The sequence below is a fragment of the Sceloporus undulatus genome, chromosome 6, assembly GCF_019175285.1.
Source record: "Sceloporus undulatus isolate JIND9_A2432 ecotype Alabama chromosome 6, SceUnd_v1.1, whole genome shotgun sequence".
Lineage (NCBI taxonomy): Eukaryota > Metazoa > Chordata > Lepidosauria > Squamata > Phrynosomatidae > Sceloporus > Sceloporus undulatus.
This window is the reverse complement of record NC_056527.1, coordinates 158,117,800-158,137,434: the sequence shown is the minus strand read 5'-3', so window position 1 is coordinate 158,137,434 and position 19,635 is coordinate 158,117,800. Positions and strand designations below refer to the sequence as shown.

Genomic DNA, 19,635 nt, shown 5'->3' with positions numbered 1-19,635 from the left:
AGTGGTGAAGAATACTGGGAGTTGCAGTTCAACAACCTTTGGAAGTCTGCATAATTTACAGGCCTCTTACAACTTAAATTGGGGGTGGGTGACTGTGGAAGGAAGACTAGAAGGACTTGAAGGGTTGCACCCACCACTGCACCTGCTTTCCCCCCCAAAAAACATTTTATGCCCTAAATCCCCCTATATATATATATATATATATATATATATATATATATATATATATTCTAGGAGACAGAAATGCATGTTTTTGAGACTTCATTGGCCCCCACAGGACATTTTGGGGCACAACCTTCATTTTGATCTCCTCAGGAGAACACCAAATGTGATGGAAATGTGCTCCACACGTCCTAGAGATCATTTCGGGGCATTTGTGAGCACTCTAGGGGCCACAAAAATAGCCTTGGGGCCCGCAAGCAGCCCACAGGCTGCATTGTGCTCATCCTTGGCTTAGAAAGAAAAGTTTCCAGACCCTTCACCATTTCGGTCACCCTCCTCTGGACACACTCCAGTTTGCCTTTCCCTTCTCTGAAACTGAGAAAGTGTGATTTGCCCAAGGTCACCTAGTGGATTTCCATAGTTGAGTGGGGATTTGAACCCTGGTTTCTAGAGTCCTGAGTTCAAATCACAACACCATGGTGGCACTCAAGACATAAGCTTTTCACCCACTACAATGGAGTGTGTGTATGTGTGTGTGTGTGTCTTCAAGTCACCTGTTGACTTATGGTGAGTGACCCCATGAATTTCATAGGGTTTTCACAGGCAAGGAGGTAATTTGCCAATTCTGTCCTCTGAAATATAGCTTACAGCAGTTATGAAGAGTGTGTGAACAAAGTGTGCCTAGTATGGAAACACCCATAAAGTCAACTTTTTTTCCTAGTTTGTTGCAATTTCTTTCACTCAAAACCTTAGATACCTGGTGTACATCAGAACCAATCTGGAGCTATTTTAACTTATACTGGACCAGACAAGTCACCTCATCCCCACTTTAGAGCTCTCAGAGAGCAACAGATGGAAGCCACAATTCAGGTGCAACCTCTGGAGAGTCCATTCCTGCAGCCTGGGTGAGATGTCCCAGAGGAGAATCCATAGATAGCATCATGTGGTGTAGGACAGAGTTAATTCTTTTCTGGGTGGGCTCAGGATAAATCTAGCATCACATGCCAATAAGACAGAACAAGGACCCCCTTTGACCAAGCAGTGGGACTCCTGGATTCTCTTTCCACAAGATTGGAAACCACATTTCCAAAACCTCCTGCTGTAACCTGTAACACTCATTCATAGAATCATAGAATCGTAGAGTTGGAAGAGACCACAAGGGCCATCCAGTCCAACCCCATTCTGCTTCCCCAACAGAAGGCCATCCAGCCTCTGTTTATCCATCCACTCCATCCCCAGAGCTGGGGAAAATACACAGGAGTCCAGGTTCTGTCTCACCCTTTCTTGTTTCAATACCCCAGGCATCACATCTGTTAAAGAGAAACTTGGAATCCTGGTCAGGGTTTGTTGTAGGCACTAGAATGTTTATGTTGCACGCTGGTGTGATAGCCAGGTCCAGATTTCGTGTATATGGAATCTGTGAATATGAAGGGTTGACTGTAGTATAAACCTTTTTCTGCACAGTGAGAATCCAAGCCCAAGTCACAATCTAGCTCATAATATTAAAATCACAATATGCTATTAAAGGTTAATTCATAAGATTTCTGGTCAGAAATCTCGAGGATTGTGATTCAGAGCTTGGACTGCAGAACCCAGAATTCCCTCATGGCAGTGGTTCCCAACATTCCTAATGCCGCGACCCTTTAATACAGCTCCTCATGTTGTGGTGACCCAAACCCATGAAATTATTTTCGTTGCTACTTCAATACTGTAATTAAATAGGTGTTTTCCAATGGTCTTAGGCAACCCCCTTGAAAGGATCATTCGGCCCCCAAAGGGGTCCAGACCCACAGGTTGGGAACTACTGCCTCATGGCATCACTCATAGAGGATTTTGGCATTTTCTTCAGATGATATCTCAGAGAGATGTCAAGACTGGCTGTCTGGAGGTGAATTAGGAAGCAAGGCAGTCCATCGAGCAAATCTACAGGGATGGGCACTGTCTTTCATATTTTATCATTCCACTTTAGCTGCCATGGTTCCATCCTATGGAATCCTGGGATTAGTATTCAAAACTCTTGGCTTTAGTGCCTCAACAATTTACAGTCCCTCCTGACTTCACGGTTCTTTAGGATACTTTCCATGTATCTCAGGATGACAATCATTGTTTTCATTAAATTTCCATCCTGAAGTGGTACAGATTAATACTTTGTAGAATTATACAGCCCATAGAGGGGCAAAATCCCCATGAACTAGACTTTTGGAGAATCTGTGTCTCTAAGACCATGGATAATTGGGAAAAATAAAAATCACAAAATAAATATTAGCTGTAGGAAGGACCCTCACCCATGTATCAAGTCCTGGGACCAGTGCCAGCTTTCAACAGCCGTGCAATTACACTGTTCTGTTCATGTCCTGCTTGTGGGTTTCCCCTAAGCAACTAACAGCCACCATGTGAATAGCAGGACTACAGTAGACTGGATAGGTCTTTGGCCTGATCCTCCCATGGATATAAATCTCATTCTTTTATCTTTGCACATTAAACAAGAAAAACACCAAAGCATTATTTTTGCTACAAAACTGCTGAGGAGCCTTTTATCTGCCTCAGAAGGGATTTGTATAAATTGCAAAATTGATCTTTGTTCATTTCTAGAAATGCTCAAAGTTTAGAACTAAAGGGATTGCTGCCTTATTGCATCAGTGGAATGGATTGTTTGCCTCTTTGTGACTGAGCTAGTTTTTTTTTGTGTGTGTGTGTGTGTGTTGTTGTTTTTTTTGCTTGCTTTCTTGCTTCATATGTGTGCATGTGCACACTTAGCATTACAAAAGGACACGATGTTAGCTGTTTCACAAACTGCACAAAATACAACAGGCTAGCAAGAGGTGAATGCCTCCTTCTCACAATGGACACAAGAACTTTTGTAGAGATTGTCTACCTTGACCATAAGACGTCTGAAATGCCTTCAGATCCTAAGATCCATCTGGGCTCATCTAATGCTCTTACATTAATCTGTAGAAGCAGAGTTGATTTTTCACTTAAAATCATGGCCAGACCTTAGTGTTGTGCATGGAGAAAGACCTTTGAATATCTTAGAAATCCAAGGACATTCCAGACCCCCACAACAGATGTTAGAAGGTAATGAGAATGAAAGACAACATAGGACCTTTCTACCCTCAGCAAAGACTTTAATTTCTTTTGCTTTGATTTAGAAACTTGGCATTAGGCCCCTGGTTGATATTTTGATTGACTACTCAAGGGTAATAGGGGAGATAGGAACCCAACTGGTGCAAGCAACCTGAGCTTTAATACCAAGGCCAAAGAGGCTTTGTTTTGTAGGGCAAAAAGTGTATCTTTTTCTACTCTTGTTTTGACTTGTCGCTTGTGTTGTCTAATCTAAACCTCCGGCCTTGTTATAAAACAAACCGAATAGAGGGACGGGTTGCACACTGGTACTGGCAGTTGAAGCAAAAAAAGCTCTGTGAAGTTTCCAGCCTCCTCTCCACACTTTGGTTTTTTCTTTCATCCATCCAGCATCACATCAGCTTGTCGAAGGTGATCATGGAAGCTCTGAATCCAACGCATTACAATATCACCAGAGCGGTCTCAGAGACAATGCCAACAGCTACCCTGCCTCTTTTGCTCCTCATGGGCTTCATTTTCCTAATATGGACTTATGAAGAAACATCAACAATCCCAGGTGAGTGCTTCTGAAATGTTGGTGGGTGAGAGATGGATAACAGGGGTCACTAGAACTGTTCCCCTTCTCAAAGAAGGGTTGGGAAAAGCATATCAGAATGACTGTTTCTGTAATTGGAGATATCTTTCCAACCACACACAGCTGGGGCTTTATTTTTCAACATCAAAACCAAGTGGTTTTCATTGTCTGTTTCAGTGGCAGGAAGGAGGTCTTAGCTGCCTGTTGATGTCATATGCATGCAAAAGTTCTCCTAAGCATATGTTTTTACTCTTTTGGCTTACTGTGCATATTCATTTGAAGGCTGTGAAAACGGAGTTGTGCCTATGATTCCCACTGACCTTTGTTGTGCATTGTGCACCATTTCATATTTTGCCTTCATTGCTTCATCATGCATTGCACTGCATTGCATGATGGTGCAATTACACATCAAGGTGTGATGTACTTTTAGTTGTACAACATCACAATTCTGTAATGGAGTGTCTTTGGACAATGGAGGTGTATGAATGTAAAGTTATGCTATGTCTCTTTGCTTCATGATCGTAGCCTCTGTCTTTTAAAATGTCAGAACAACCTCCCCCCACCCCCAAAAAACCTGTGTCCCTTTATAACTATATCCTTGGTTATGGTAACACCTTCTTGTCCCATCCTCCCTTTATGTTAGATATAAGCACTACGGTCCTATCCATGTCTATTCAACCTCCAGTAGCACTGAACTCTCTGTTGCTTGTCCTAGGTAAATGCCTGTTTTACATTGCTTATTTGTTTCTGCTTAAGCATGGAAAAAAGTGACACTTGAGTGCCTCAGTTATTCCTCCAATAAATTTACATTGTCATTTTTTTGAGTGTTGGTAAATTTGTCCTATTTTGGCATGAATTTGAGTAGTAGTACAGAGCAATGGTGTGCATGTACAGCACGTGGATAAATGATCTATAATGTACATGCTCTGTGTGTCCAATACCAGGATAAACAATGTGAAGTCAAAGGCTTTCATAGCCGGCATCCATAGTTTTTGTGGGTTTTTCGGGCTATGTGGCCATGTTCTAGAAGAGTTTATTCCTGATGTTTCACTGGCATCTGAAGCTGGCATCTTCTCTGAACAAGTGGGACATTGTGGATTTTAGTCTGAACTTTAAAGGGGCTATCCAAAGCATGCAACCATATCCTCCAAATATATTCAGCACCGTGGCCAGCTCCTTCAAAGTGTGGCCTATGAGATGGAGCAGATTCACCATCTCTCTGTCATAGGTGCCACCAGATAGCACTGGAGGCTGGAACATCTGGAGGTTAAAGTAGGAAGCATCTGGAGAGCCAAAGGCTCTGGATCCTCAGTTTTGCCAAGACTTGGTCTCTGCCAGCCCTGTTGACGTTGGCTAATGTAGGAAACCTGATACTGGGTGGACTTTTGGTCAAATCCAAAATGAGATAAAGCCTTCATAATATGATTGTAAAGAAATATAGAAATATAGAAATATTATAGAAATATAGAAATATTATTAGAGGTTAACCGTGTATTCTCCTCTCTCTCTCTTTCTCTCTCTCTGTATGTGTGTGTTGTTTGAATTCAAGTCATTCCTGTCGTATGGCAACCCTAAGGCAAACCTATCATGGAGTTTTCTTGGCAGGTTTTTTCAGAGGGGGTTTGCCATTGAAATCCTCTGAGGCTGCGAGAGTGCAGCTTGCCCAGGGTCACCCAGTGGGTTTCCATGGCTAAACAAGGATCCAAGCCCTGCTCTGCAAAGTCATAGTCCAACGTTCAAACCACTATGCCACACTAGTCTATGTATGCCTATGAGAACCTATACAAGTTATTCTTGGAACTATAACTCCCAATATCCCCAAGATATCAGTCTGACTGGAGGATTTTAGGAGTTATAATCCAAAACAATAATTTTCCAGGATCTGCATTCTATGCATGTCTATTCAAAAATAGGTCCATTTCATTTTATTCTTCCTTACTCCCAGATTAGTGTGCAAAACAAAATTGCAGCCTGATACAATATTTGAACATATTTATTGTGGGATAAAATGTATCTAGGCAGCTATTTATTTTATTCACACATTTGTTTTCTATGTATTCTCTCTCAAAGGTGTTCTCATAATGAATTCTCAACATAACTTAATACATCCAAAAAAATAATGCAAACTCTTTTTAAGTGCAGACTAATTTATGGATAATAAACTTTGGTTCTCATGAGGAGGAAGTGAAGTGAAAGGCAAATATATTGCAGCATGGCATGGTTTCACTGCCATCAGTGGGAAAAGCTCCCATGCTCATTTGTGTGGTCGCAAGATTGTAATATAGAGCTCTCCTGAACATGAATGTATAGCCTTTATGTCTACAACCAATATTTAAAATGTTTGCCTGATGAAGAAGTCAGTGGAGGTTTAAAACCCTGAATGATGTGTTTTCTGCCTTTTCATTACTCAATAAAGATATTACTATTTGTGGATTCAAAATAATCCAATCACTAATATCTAATTCTAATATCTAATCCAGTTCCGTTCAGATAGATTGCTTGTAACCTTAGATCATCACATTATCAAATAGGGGGAAATAATTTACGTAACAAGTAGAATTTGAGGAACAAAATCCATTAAATATAGGCCAATGGTCAAACATAGCTGGAAATGAGTGTCATTTATTCCACAGTGGTGTGCCTTTAAAATGTGTGTAGGAGTCAGTTTATCAGTATTTGTTTAGCAGTCTAACCTATCAGGATGTCACACTGAAATGTAAAGGATCAGAACTGGAAACTGTGCCTCTGAGTGGGTGGATATGAATGAAATTCATATACCGATATTCTCATCTGAAGAAAGAAATGTTCCTTGCTCTCTGATAATGCAGGCCTGCTAAATTGCCCAGTGAAATTGATTCAGAAGTGATTCAGAACAGTCAAAAGAAAGTACTTTTCTGTCCAACACATAATTAAAATATAGGGCCTGAACAGACAGGCCAAAATAAACCTGCTTTGGGTCACTTTGGAGGTATGCTTTTTAAATGATGCATGTGTCCTAAGAGTCCAAAAGCTGCGCCAAAGCCATATTCCAGTCCTAAGTACTGGAGCGCAGCTTTGGTCTGGCTTCCGGACTCTTAGGACGCATGCATCATTTAAACAGCATACCTCCAAAGTGACCCAAACAGCTTTATTTTGGCCTGTCTGTATGGGCCCCTACAGTTATGGAGGTGTAGCCAAGTGATATACATATGTCTCCTGTGTAGCCTATCATATAAACTGGCCATCTGCCCTTTGGTGTAGTAAAGGAGCTTTCTCCATTGTCGATATCACAGTAATATTCAAATTGGCAGTTCTGACAGGGGTCTTGGCCTCAGGCAGCAAAGGGTCTTGGGCCTACCTTGGGATTCTGGATGAGAGGGTCCTTCAGTCCAGTCCAGTGGGGAAGGAGGTCTTCTTATTTTATTATGAAAGAAAGCCAGTGAGAAAGAGAGCTTAAAATTTGATCTGCCCTTTTCTAGTACTGTAGCAGTATCTCTGTTTATGCCCAAAGCAATTTATATCTGAATATTTCAGGGTCTCTACCATGCCTAGTTTTGTTTTGCTTCAGAGAAAATCCTTCACGGGACTGTAAAGCATTGTGTATGTCCAAGGCATCATGTAAATAATACTAATGATAAAACACACACCCACACACAAAAGCCATCTTTTTTCTTGTCTCTTTTTTTAGGGCCTGGCTACTGTATGGGAATTGGCCCTCTTATCTCTCATGGGCGATTCCTCTGGATGGGAGTAGGCAGTGCTTGCAATTACTACAACAAGATGTACGGTGAATTCATGAGAGTCTGGATCAGCGGAGAAGAGACCCTCATTATTAGCAAGTAAATCTTTCTTTTTTTGCAAATCAGGAGTGGAGAAAGCAGCTGGGCTTGTAAACAGAGTTTGGAAACATTACTGTTTTGGATGAAAACTCCCAGAATCCCCCACCAGCTTGGCCACTGGTCATACTGTTTGAGGGGTTCTGGAAACTGTAGTCCAAAGAAAGTGTCATTTCTAGTCTCTGCTTATAACTATTGCTAGGCATTGAGCTCTGGTTTGATTTTTTTTTATGTGTTTCTTTGAATTGACCACATAGTATTCATTGAGCTATCATAGAATCATAGAGTTGGAAGGGACTAGAAAGGGCCATCAAGTCCAATCCCCTTCCATGCAGAAATATACAATCAAAGCACCTCTGAGGCAGTCTATTCCATTGTCTAACAGTTCTTACATTTAAAACGCTCTTCCTAGTGTTTAGGTGAAATCTCTTTTCTTCTCATTTGAATCCTTCAATCTGAGATTTAATTTCTGGAGCAGCAGCAAATAAAGTCACTCTGTCGTCTACATGGCATCCCTTCAGGTATTCAAATCATCATCATCATCATCATCATCGTCATCGTCATTTCTTACCCACCTCTCCCCATGAATGGAGGCAGGGAACAGCAACACTTCTCAATCTTGTCTTCTTTAGGCTAAGCAGATCCATCTTCGTAAACCATTCCTCATAGGGCTTGGTTTCCATACCTTTGACCATCCTGGTTGCCCTTCTCTGAACACGGTCCAGCTTAATAATATCCATATTGAAATGCGATGCTCAGAACTGGACACAGTATTCCTCAGGAGGTCTGACCAAAGTAGTATAGAGTGGGACTATTGCTTAGCTCAGTTTTGACATTGCACTCCGCTGATAGATTCTTTGTGGTGTTACTTTTGGAGTTCTCACATTCTGTGGAAGGCATTCCAACCTAATGGTAGACAACTGGTCTTAAGGCATGGATGGGAAACATGTGGCTCTCCAGGTTTTGTTAAATCATGAACTCCCAAGTCCCTCACTTTTAGCTAGGTTGGCTCTTACTGTCAAGAACAGTCAGCCAAAAATATTGGACGCTTAATGCAAAGGACCAGATCCTGTCCCCATTAAAGCTTCTCATTGGAAGCTTTAATATGTTGTACATCTGATCTATTGTCTCTGACATTTTCTGCTTCATTGGATGGCCTGTCCAGGGCTTAGAAAACTCTAAAACATTAAGGCTTCCAGAAAGCGCTATCCATTGACAACGTGGGTTTGGGGTTTCTTGGAGCTGCAGTCCATAAAGTAACTTTTTTGGTGCCCCGAGGAAATCTCTGTTAAAGGCCACTTAGCAGCCTAGCCTCTCCCATTTCTGCACTATTGATCTGATAACTGTCACATTTTAAAGCCTCTAGCTCCCTCTGAAGGAGATTCACTTCCAGTTTAATTTCATCTTCTTGCTGAAAAGAGTAAAAGTAATCACAGCCCAGTAGGAATGATATATATATATAACTGTGTTGTGTTGTTTTAAAATCTTATTTGTGGTATTTCTATACTGCATTTCAGTGACTATTCTCAAGGTTTATATCAGACCTTTGTTAAAACCATTCCAATCTTTGCACTTTTCTCTGCATTGCACTTTGCAATGTGACCAGAAACATCCCTATACGTATTATTCTATACATGTGAAGGAAATATTATGATTCAGTGTTTATGTGTCTTTCCCCATAGATCAGGGTGGGGAACAGCAACAAATAAACAATGCACAACATCAATTAAACACATTAATTGAAACATGCAACAATTTAAAAAAACAAATAAGACATACACATTCAAAAACAATCCATAGTTAACATTCATCATTTAAAATTACAATTTGAAAAGCATCTGTATAAACCTGCTGGAAGAGGCTTATCCAGATGAGTTTTATGGTTTTCCTAGAAAAGACCAACCTGGCTATCCTTTAGCAAATTATGAAATACAGTCAGCACTCCGCATTTGCGGCCTTGATTGTTGCGGATTTGCTTATTCATGGATTTGAGTGCTATGTTCTCTCTTGGAATTTCTAGGTCCCACAAAGCAACTTTGCCAGACATTGACCATAGAGTTGCAATGGAAGACCTAGAAATTCCTTGCGAAAACATTTCTCTAAATATTTAAAGGTCTTCAAACCCAATTCTGTGTCGGCTTCCTGTGGATGTTGATCACAGAGTTGCAGTGGAAGACCCAGATATTCCTAGATAGGTATTCTCTCAAGTAAAAAACCAGCATTTTTTTTAATTTGCACTTTTCCACTTTCTTATAAACCCGAAATGCTGAAATCCAAGAGTTATCCAAGGTACTGAGGCATTTGGTTCAGTGCCTTTAACAGCACCTGATATGACAGTCATATTAAAGCTTAGACTGCATTCATTGCTCCACTGCCATGGAAGCCATTGCAGCAGAGATGGAATCCTTGATCTTAGAATCAATAGAGTTGATCAGACGGGAGAAATTTCTCTTAATTTCGAATGAAAAGAAAGTGGGGCCAGAACGCATTTACGTAAATTCACTGAACCATTTACGTGAATTCGCTAGTTCAGTGAATTTACATGCGTTCGAATTGCGTTCGAACTGAGTTCCCATTGCCCAAAAATAACTTGCCATTGCCTGAAACGGCATGTGATCACCTCTCACACAATAACCTAAAACCCCATGAGTGCGTTCGGACTGACTTCCCATTGCCTGAAATTGCGTGTGGTAGTTTATCACGCAATAATGTTAAACTCCATTATTGCGTTTTTATTGCCATTGGATTATACTTCTAATTTCCTTTGCCTGATAACGTCCATAGAATCATAGAACCATAGAGCTGGGAGGGACCATAGGAACCATTGCCCAACTCCCTGCCATGTCAAAATACTTCTGCAGATTATGCATATGCTTTATCACAGAACTATAAGGTCACTCACAAAAGTGATCCAAAATCTCAGAATAGAGTCTAGTGCTGTACTGTTATCACTGTAAAGGGCACAAATGCACAAAGGGCACAGATTTCCCAATTTTTGCTAAGCTATAAGGAAACTGCACACTTTGGGCAGAATGGTGGTCACCAAAGAAAGAAAGTGGTCCTGCAGATGCTCAAATAATTTAGTTTAGTATAGTTTTATATTTAGATTGAGTTTATCTAATTGAATTCAAGGTGAAGTACAGTGCACCATATGTCCAAACAAATGACAGCAATTTAAACCAAAGAAATGATACAGCTGTTACATGCACTATAAATTACTTGTCTATTTTTAAAAAAGTTTGAAAATGGCTTCTGAAAATTTGCAAATAAAATCTGTTGATGTAGTGTGTTCTTTTTCCTTTAATCAGATCATCAAGTATGTTCCACATCATGAAACATGGACATTACATCTCTAGATTTGGGAGCAAACCTGGCTTAAAGTGCATTGGCATGCATGAAAACGGCATCATATTTAATAATAACCCAGCTCTGTGGAAAGAAATCCGACCCTTTTTCACCAAAGGTAAGCTGCACAGTATCCTATTGTTACACAACCTCGCCCGTTTTTGATGACACAGAGTTTATATTAGTATATAATGTATTCATAGTTGTTGGAGGTAAGAGCCATGTCACATCCAAAGACCAGCTCAAAAACCTTGCACACGGAAGTAATGTTGTGAGATAATGCAATTTCACTTCATTTTTGTGTACTGCTTCTGGTGGTCAGAGTGATTTCTGGAAATGCTCTTGCTCAAAATGGGAGAAGCCAGAAATCCTATCCCTGAAGCTCCAAGTAAATCAGAGGGTGAGAATTGTGTGGCCTGTACACTGGTGGTCTTTGTTGGCTCCCATGTCAGTGAAACAGTGAATCAAAATCAGCTTTTAATCTAAACTTAAAAGGAGCTATATGAGGGGCTAAAAATAGACTCAGCATCTTGAATAGACCTTTTGTAGCTAACCAAGGCCTAGAGTGCTCTACCATCCCACTGACATGGAAGTCACCAGCTAAGACATGGCCCCCAGTTTGGCTCCCAGGCTCCCCAGTTTTCCATTGCTGAAAAAGAATTTCACCCTTAAGTGAGAATCGGCCTTTTCAGAATTGGAGGGGCTGACCTGTGAGCCCCACAATGCTCAAAAAAGGATAGGTCCAGTTTTAGTAAATTTGGTTCTTTAGTGAGCATGGGGGGGGGGGGGTCCAGCCTCCAGATCCCTCTACTTAGATGATGCTATGATTAGATATGAAGCCCGAGTTTGTACTGCAAATCCTTTTGGCCCATTTTAGAGCATTAATGTGGTGAGATTGTCATGTCTGCCCACTTAGTGCACCTATCTTGCCTCTCAGGTTGCAGGCTTTCCAATTGTGAATGCCATGTTTCAGATCTATATGCATACGGTCTAATTGACATAGCCCCAGATTTCACCGCTGATCTTTTCTTTGGGAAGTGACAGGGTGATCTGGGGTTACACATTGAATTGTATGTTTTGAAGTCATATATCCTTGGGCCAATATCCTGCAACATGATGCCAGATAGATGCACTGAATGACTGGGTGCAGATGGAAAACCGTTTCTCTTTTCCTAAGTGAATGGCAGAAGAAGATGATAAACGTCCTGCTCAGGTCACTGAAATAGATTGTGCTGGGCTCAGGAGCCCAGTTAACCCTGATGACTCTATACCTCTAAGATTCAGATTGGCTTGGATAATAACTGGGGTAGCTATAATTTGGCCAGGACAAAATTGGATGGTCTGCATTACAGATGACAGTCCTGTCCTCACTTTACTTCAGTTGCTGCAAACTTAGTTAAAAGGGCAAAAGTAGTTTGTGCTCAGTTAACTCTGCATGGGGAGAAGGAGTGGAGGGGCTGAATCTTGATCTTCCCAGTAGACTCAGGCCAAAACAAAATGTTGCAGCCTATTCAGGTTTGTGTATTCGTCTTCATTAACACCTTTTGCCATATTGACCACATTCTGATATTGCTTGGCCACATGTGCCCCAGTTTTCATCTGTGCAATGTTTCAGCTCTGTCAGGCCCAGGTCTTGTGCGGATGGTTGCCATTTGTGTTGAATCAACAATTGAACACCTGGACCGGCTAGAAGAAGTGACTGCTAGATGTGGCTACATCAACAGCCTGAATCTTATGAGGCGGATCATGCTGGACACTTCAAACAAGCTTTTTCTTGGCATTCCTCTTGATGGTAGGAAATTCCTTTCTTGGATTTCTCATTGATTCCAAAGCTGTGCTATTGGTAGCTGTTTCCAAAGTTCATAATTGAGCGTGGCTCTTTTTCCAGCCAAAACAGCACTGTCTATATGCCAGAACATTATTAGAAGGTGTGAGGAAACAGGAAGGATTACAGCAAGACAAAAGATTATTTAAGCTGGGAAACTCTACAGACTCTTTAAATGTTTTTAATTCGTACTATGACAATAAAAGTGATATCAAACTGCTATAATGGTGCAGTATCAATGACTCCCTGGTATCTTCAGCCTTTCTTTAAAGAGCTTGGTACATGCTCCTGTCACAAAGCTAAGGCAATGCAAGTTGTTCTGGCCTTTATGAGTGATCCATACTGAACCAGCATGATGTATTTGGTTAGAGTGTTGGACTGAGGCTTGGAACTGCCAGATCCAAGTTTCCATTGAGCCATGAAACTCACAGAATGACTATGGGCCAATTAGTTTTGCTCAGCATGAGTTTCCTCATGCAATCAGAATTTTAAAAAGTGATGCTACCTTGAGCTCATTTGGATGAAAAGGGGGATATGAACATAAATAAAAAGAAAGAAGAAGAGGAGAGGGAAGGGGAAAGATAGGAGGAGGAGGAGAAGAAGGGGTGCATTGCTGCAAATTCCTAACCATTTATATTTCTCTTGTATTTTCGTCTATATCTGATTCCAGAAAATGCCATTGTACTTAAGATCCAGAATTACTTTGATGCCTGGCAGGCACTTCTGCTAAAACCTGACATCTTCTTTAAGTTTTCTTGGCTGTACAAGAAATATGAAAAATCTGCGTAAGTAGCAATAGCAAAAGGTTTACTATTGTCAGTAATGTGATTGAGCTGAGATGGCAAAGTAATGGCTGCTCATACCTTTGAAGCAAGTGTGGCCAGGATCGCTTAGGCGATATGAAGCGGTATATAAATGAAATGCTGCAGCCTGGCTACAAAAATGGAGCAATATTTTAGTTTGCAAGAGGTGAATCAAAGGGATTTACCTGTGTGCTGATTCACCATTTAACCATTGATCTATTAAGAGCTATTCTAGATGTGACCAACAATAGGATTCAAGCCAAGGTAAATATTATGAAGCTTCCCACTTATCTCTCTTGAGTGTTTTGGGATTGAAAGGATAATTAAGACCCATTAGCTTTACAAAAGAGTGGTTAATGGTGGAGCTAAGAATGGTTAGACCTGGTTGTTGATATGGATCAACATAACCTAGGCCACTGTTATTGGGGAAATCCATTCCCCATTTGGCACCAGCTACAAGTGAAGATTGCAGCTAAGTTCAGAGGTGACAGGGAAACATGGGGTGGAGGAGGTAGCAAATAATGTCATTATCCCAGCTAAATGGCTTTTCAATCCTGAGAGCTCAACCCCCCTCCAAAAAAACAATACATCATGGAAAGCAGACATGAAAACATTGTATTGCATAGTGATGAATGGAACCCCTTCTGTTCTAGGAGGGATCTGAAGGAAGCCATTGAAATCTTAATTGAGCAGAAACGCCAAAAGCTTTCCATAGTTGAGAAACTAGAGGACCATATGGATTTTGCATCTCAACTGATTTTTGCACAGGTAATTTTTGACATTTCCAGCAGGTATGCCACAATTTGATCATCTCCTTTTCTGTAGGGACCAAGAGAAGGAAAAGGAAAACTAGATTTGTTGTTTTCCTAGAAAGTTGATTTTTAAAAAAGTACTAGATCATCTGGGCCAATGTTGACTGTCAGAAATTCCTCGGATCTCAAGCAAAGTTCTCCCACAAACACTTGTTACTGATATTAGTAGCTAGAGATACCAGGGATTGAACCCAGGATCTTTGCAAAGCAGGTGTCTGATCACTGCGCTATGGTCTTCCCAGATCCCTGAGCAAACAGGTTGCTCTATTTGTTCATGGTTTCTCAACTGAAAATATATCCAGCTATTATTTACCTGATGGAATGATGTACAACTGCTCCAGATTCACCTCCCATATGAATTTATTTTTCCCATACTTTGATCCTATGCTGAGCTGAATTCAGTTGCACATTACTGCTGGCACCTGAGTCTGTAAACCACTATCTCCTTGGTTTGATTTTATAGAGCCGTGGTGAGCTGACTGGCGAGAATGTCAACCAGTGTGTTTTGGAGATGCTGATAGCTGCTCCGGATACACTCTCAGTGACTCTGTTTTTCATGCTAGTGCTGATTGCAGAACATCCTCAAGTTGAGAAAGCAATGATGAAAGAAATACAGAATGTGATTAGTAAGTATCCAGCCACACCAGAGGAGAATGGCAATCCATCAAATGATCTAATTGTATTTTCCATTCAAAAGGGTCCAAATAGTAAAGGTAAAGGTAGTCCCTTGACATGAATGACCATAACTGACTGTAGGGGGGGTGGTCATCTCTGCTACTAAGCCGAAGAGCCAGCATTGTCCGAAGATGACTCTGGTGGTCATGTGCCCAGCATGACTGCACCGAATGCTGTTTCCTTCCCACCAAAGTGGTACCTGTTTATCTACTTTCATATGTATGCTTTCAAACTGCTAGGTTGGCATAAGCTGGGACTAATGATGGCAGCTCACCCCATCATGCAGCACTTGGGCCTTGAACTGCCAACCTTCCAATCTTCCGGTCATCAGAATTGGCATCTTAACCACTAAGCCATTGCATCCCTCCAAACAATTAGTAATCCTGAAAAAATAGACAGTCTTTTTACAAGTGAACACTTGGCTTGCCAATTGGCTTGGGGTGGAAACAGCTTCTTGTTCTTATTCCTGTAAAAAAGGCCAATGAATTATATTGGACTGAAATGTATCACTTCAATAAACTGAATATATGAATGATCCCACCCATAAAAACGTGTATATACATACCTAGTAGCCTATCAAGATGATCAGTTTTCTCTAGTCTTTTCCTCACCATGATAGTTTGGAATGGAGAAGGAGGTGGTTTTTTTGGAGGGGGTTTGTTTGTTTGTTTGTTTGTATGTATGTATGTATGATATGGGAAAACATTCAGCCACACAGTCCTCTTATATGTTCTTTGAGCTGGAACATTGGTCAGAATCCTGTTGGGCAGTTATGAATGCACAGTATAGAGTTATACAATCGATCAGCAAGACTCAAGTCTGAACAGTTTAATACTAAAGGAAACACTGAAAATTGTTAACATCTTTTAGAAAATCAATAGAGAATTTTTAAATATAAACCCCAAACTCATACTGAAATGGCATTCTAGTTCTTGCTTAAAGAGCAACCAATGGCAACCAGTGTTTTATCTTCCTCATTTCTAAAAGGTGACAGAGAGATCCAAAGCGATGACATGCCAAAGCTGAAGGTAGTTGAGAATTTTATCCTTGAAAGCATGAGATACCAGCCAGTCGTGGACTTGGTCATGCGCAAAGCCTTGCAGGATGATGTGATTGATGGCTATCCCGTGAAAAAAGGAACCAACATCATTCTGAATATCGGGCGCATGCACAGGCTTGAGTTCTTTCCAAAGCCAAATGAATTCTCACTTGAAAATTTTGAGAAGAGTGTGAGTTTTTCTTTTGTTTGTTTGTTTAGAAATATATATAGAATTGTTAAGGGCAGGGGTGGCAAACAACTGTAACACACCTCAGCTTCAGCATAGTGATCAGTGACAATGATAGTCAAGTAGCATCTGGAGAAATACATGCTGCCTGCCCTTGGTTTAGGATTTTGCTTTGAAGTGGAAGCCAAAAATTTCTGCAGTCATATTTAGTGCAAGTCATGGTACATTGTGAGTTCCTGCATGACAGGGGTTTGGACTGGATGGCCCTTGTGGTCTCTTCCAGTTCTGTGATTCTGTGACTCTAGCATAATCTCAAATGGTCCAGAGTCAGTATCTATTTTATATTTACTGACCTACGAAAGGATGGAAGGCCAAGTCAACCTTGGAGCCCTCCTCTAGGACTGAACTACTGCACCACCAGGGCTCCACTTTTTCATCTGCTTTTAAAATGTTCCTGTTTCTCTTTCATCCTTCCACTTTCCACCTTTGTCCTTAGCCTAATCCCAATGGCTGCAAACTGAGTTTAAAGTGAAAAATTAGTTTGCACTTAATCTACTCCACAGGGGAGAGAAGACCAGAGCGGGTGGAATCTAGCCCTTCCCAGTAGGCTTAGGCAAGAGCAAACTGCTGGAGCCTCTCCTAGCTAGTTCTAGTTCTTCCTCATTCATAACTTTAATAACACTCTGATGTTGCTTGGCCACATGTTTTTACCTGTGAAATGTTGGAGGCTGTGGAGTAGTTTTCAAAGGCAAACCCATTTTAATGTAGAGTAGTTTTATCGGGTTGCAAGTAGTTTAATAGGCTGGTTAGTATGCTTTGCTTCTCATAAATTGCAATCTAGCAGCAGAAGGGCAGATTAAATACAGGTTCAAATTGCATGCTATAGAAATATGTATGCCCACTATTTAAAAAATTATCAATAAGAATTTTAATTTTAAGATGGTGATATATGTGACTGTAATTAGATTGCTTTTCCCGATTGTTTTATCAATGAACATATGCAGTTCAGTGCCACAGGACTTTTTCTTAGTTTGTTTTAACCAATCCTTTTGCACAGGTTCCTTATCGCTATTTTCAGCCCTTTGGATTTGGTCCCCGTGGCTGTGTTGGAAAATTTATCGCCATGGTCATGATGAAAGCAATCTTGGTAACTCTTCTGAGAAGGTGCAGCATCCAGACTGTAAAAGGCAAAGGTCTTAAAAGCATAGCCACAAACAATGATTTGTCTTTTCATCCAAATGAAAGCCAGCCATTGCTAGAGATGGTATTCACACCAAGAAGAAGTAATATGGAAAAGAATTATGAAGATGAATAAAACAAGCCTCAAAGTACGGGGACACTGTCTGGTTGGACTATCCTAACCAAAACGGATTGGTTGGGCTCCTCAAATCAAAGGGGGAAATCCTCATTCATCCCAGGTGCATCCATTTGCTCACTCACTTGGTCACTCACTCACTTAATGGAACATTTTGTTTTCCTCAGTCCAATTGCTGATATAAGTGTTTATCTGAATGAACTTCGGTCCTACAAGGAGAATAATATTTCTGGAGTATACCCAAAAACACCCTCAAACCTGTTGATAGTAAGTAAATAATCATGCACAGGAGGTCCTTTGCAAACAATCATGTCCAAGTGAATTTATATATTGGGCATTGCATGCTGACAACTGTGTGAAGGTCCTCAGAGATTAGTTGGGCAATGCCAGAGACTTCCAAAGAAGCTGGTTGCCATTTCAGTGAATTGATGTGCAATGTTGAGAAGACTTTTTTCAGAGCAACAAAACAATGTGAATGTGTTGTGATACCCCCTGAATGTTACTTTCCTTTGGCTAAGCCGCTGTCCTCACTACCAATCATGCCAAGTCCTCTTGACTCACTGTGGGCTAAAGCAAAGCAAAATAAGTAGCAGTGGCTTTCTTCATCCCTTAACATTAGAAAGGGATTATGCATATGTTTTCCTTGCTATGAAAGTTGGCTATTCCTCACAGTTCTCCCATTCTTAGGTTATATCATCTAACCGTCTTTCTGGAATTGGAATATAAGCAGAGTGGCATCACTAGGGTTAGCATCACTTGAGGGGCGGGTAAGTCATGGTGTCTCCCCCCTTCTGCCATAATGACCTCCTCCCATACCACGTCATACAGAATCCTCAGTAATGTTTTTTGTACTAATGTTACTTATAAATCACAATTCCCATATATCAATGAATGTACTGGCAAGAGTTGTGACATAAGCAACTAGCAAGATTAAAATTATACTTTAATTTTACTTTCACCTTCACAGCTTAAATGTATTTATGTGTACATAGTTTCCTGTGGTTAAAGTGGCAAGATGTGATGTTTTTAAAGAAAAATTTAAAATAATTATAAAAAATTCATTTTATTTTAAAAACTTAACATTTTAATTTTACTTTTTTAGAAAAACTGAGGCCTCTCCTTTCTCCTTCCACCATCGAGCCTCTCCCCACTCGCACCATCTCTTCAGCATTTTAAAGGGATACAGGTGAATGTATCCACTATGGCCAAAAGGCAGATGTTTGGGGAGCATCCTTATGCTGATGGTCAGCAGATGGTCAGCATCCCAACAGGAGAGCTTGAAAGAACTGACCAACAGCCCCATATCAGTATATTTTAGTATCTCTCTCTTCACCCAAAGCTTGATTAGCAAAGAGTATCACCCCTCTGATATTACCCATCCTAAATGATAAATTAACCCCTTATTAGCTGGATGTAGCTTGAGTGATAGCCACTATATGAAAGAAATGCCCAAAGCCGCCATCACCGCTGCAGCATGGCTTTTTTCAAGCTTCAAAAGGAGGAGCATTTTGCCATTCTTTTTATCGTCAGCAAAGTGCCAGTGGTGCAGTGAGCAGTTGCTGTGGCCTCGATCCAGCGCTGAAAGAGGCAGCAGAAAGCTGTTATTTTGGGGCTGTCTGTCGAGCCCCTGAAATGGCTTTTCTGATAAGCCCCTCAAAATTACTCAAAATGTTTGCTAGCCAGTTAGGACTTAGGCTTCCAGAAGACAGGAGGGGAAAGAAAGTTCAATTTCTCTAGTTGACCACTAGCATGATGTTGCATTTCGGCTGCATCAATTTTGCTTCAAGGCAAAGTCAGCTTTAATAAGCTTGAAATGCATCTCACCATCCTGGTTTGATAAATCAGCTCCTGCTAGAGGAGAGATAGAGAATTGCATTTCAGTGCTAGGCACATTGTGATATTTAGTTTCTACGCCGCATGTAAAGAAGAAGATAGAGTGCTCTGTCTCTTTTTCCCCAGTTTACTTGCTCACCTGGATAGAACTGCTTGTCACCAAAGTCAA

At 40.8% G+C, this 19,635-nt stretch overlaps 1 protein-coding gene across 1 annotated transcript; it reads left to right on the top strand.

Moving 5' to 3' along the window:
• Positions 1-3,660: 3,660 nt before the first annotated feature.
• LOC121934532 (aromatase) lies at positions 3,661-17,633 on the top strand. The gene is made up of 9 exons (XM_042475112.1): positions 3,661-3,799; positions 7,485-7,635; positions 10,941-11,095; positions 12,593-12,769; positions 13,473-13,587; positions 14,259-14,373; positions 14,881-15,043; positions 16,080-16,321; positions 17,376-17,633. Exons 1-9 carry the CDS (start codon positions 3,661-3,663, stop codon positions 17,631-17,633), a joined length of 1,515 nt encoding a protein of 504 aa, XP_042331046.1.
• Positions 17,634-19,635: the final 2,002 nt, after the last annotated feature.

Excerpts from the sequence above, each read along its gene's own strand:
- LOC121934532 (XM_042475112.1), top strand. The coding sequence starts at position 3,661 with ATGGAAGCTCTGAATCCAACGCATTACAATATCACCAGAGCGGTCTCA. Across the intron at positions 11,096-12,592 it reads CCGACCCTTTTTCACCAAAG|CTCTGTCAGGCCCAGGTCTT; the intron begins GTAAGCTGCACA and ends GCAATGTTTCAG. Across the intron at positions 13,588-14,258 it reads AAGAAATATGAAAAATCTGC|GAGGGATCTGAAGGAAGCCA; the intron begins GTAAGTAGCAAT and ends CTTCTGTTCTAG.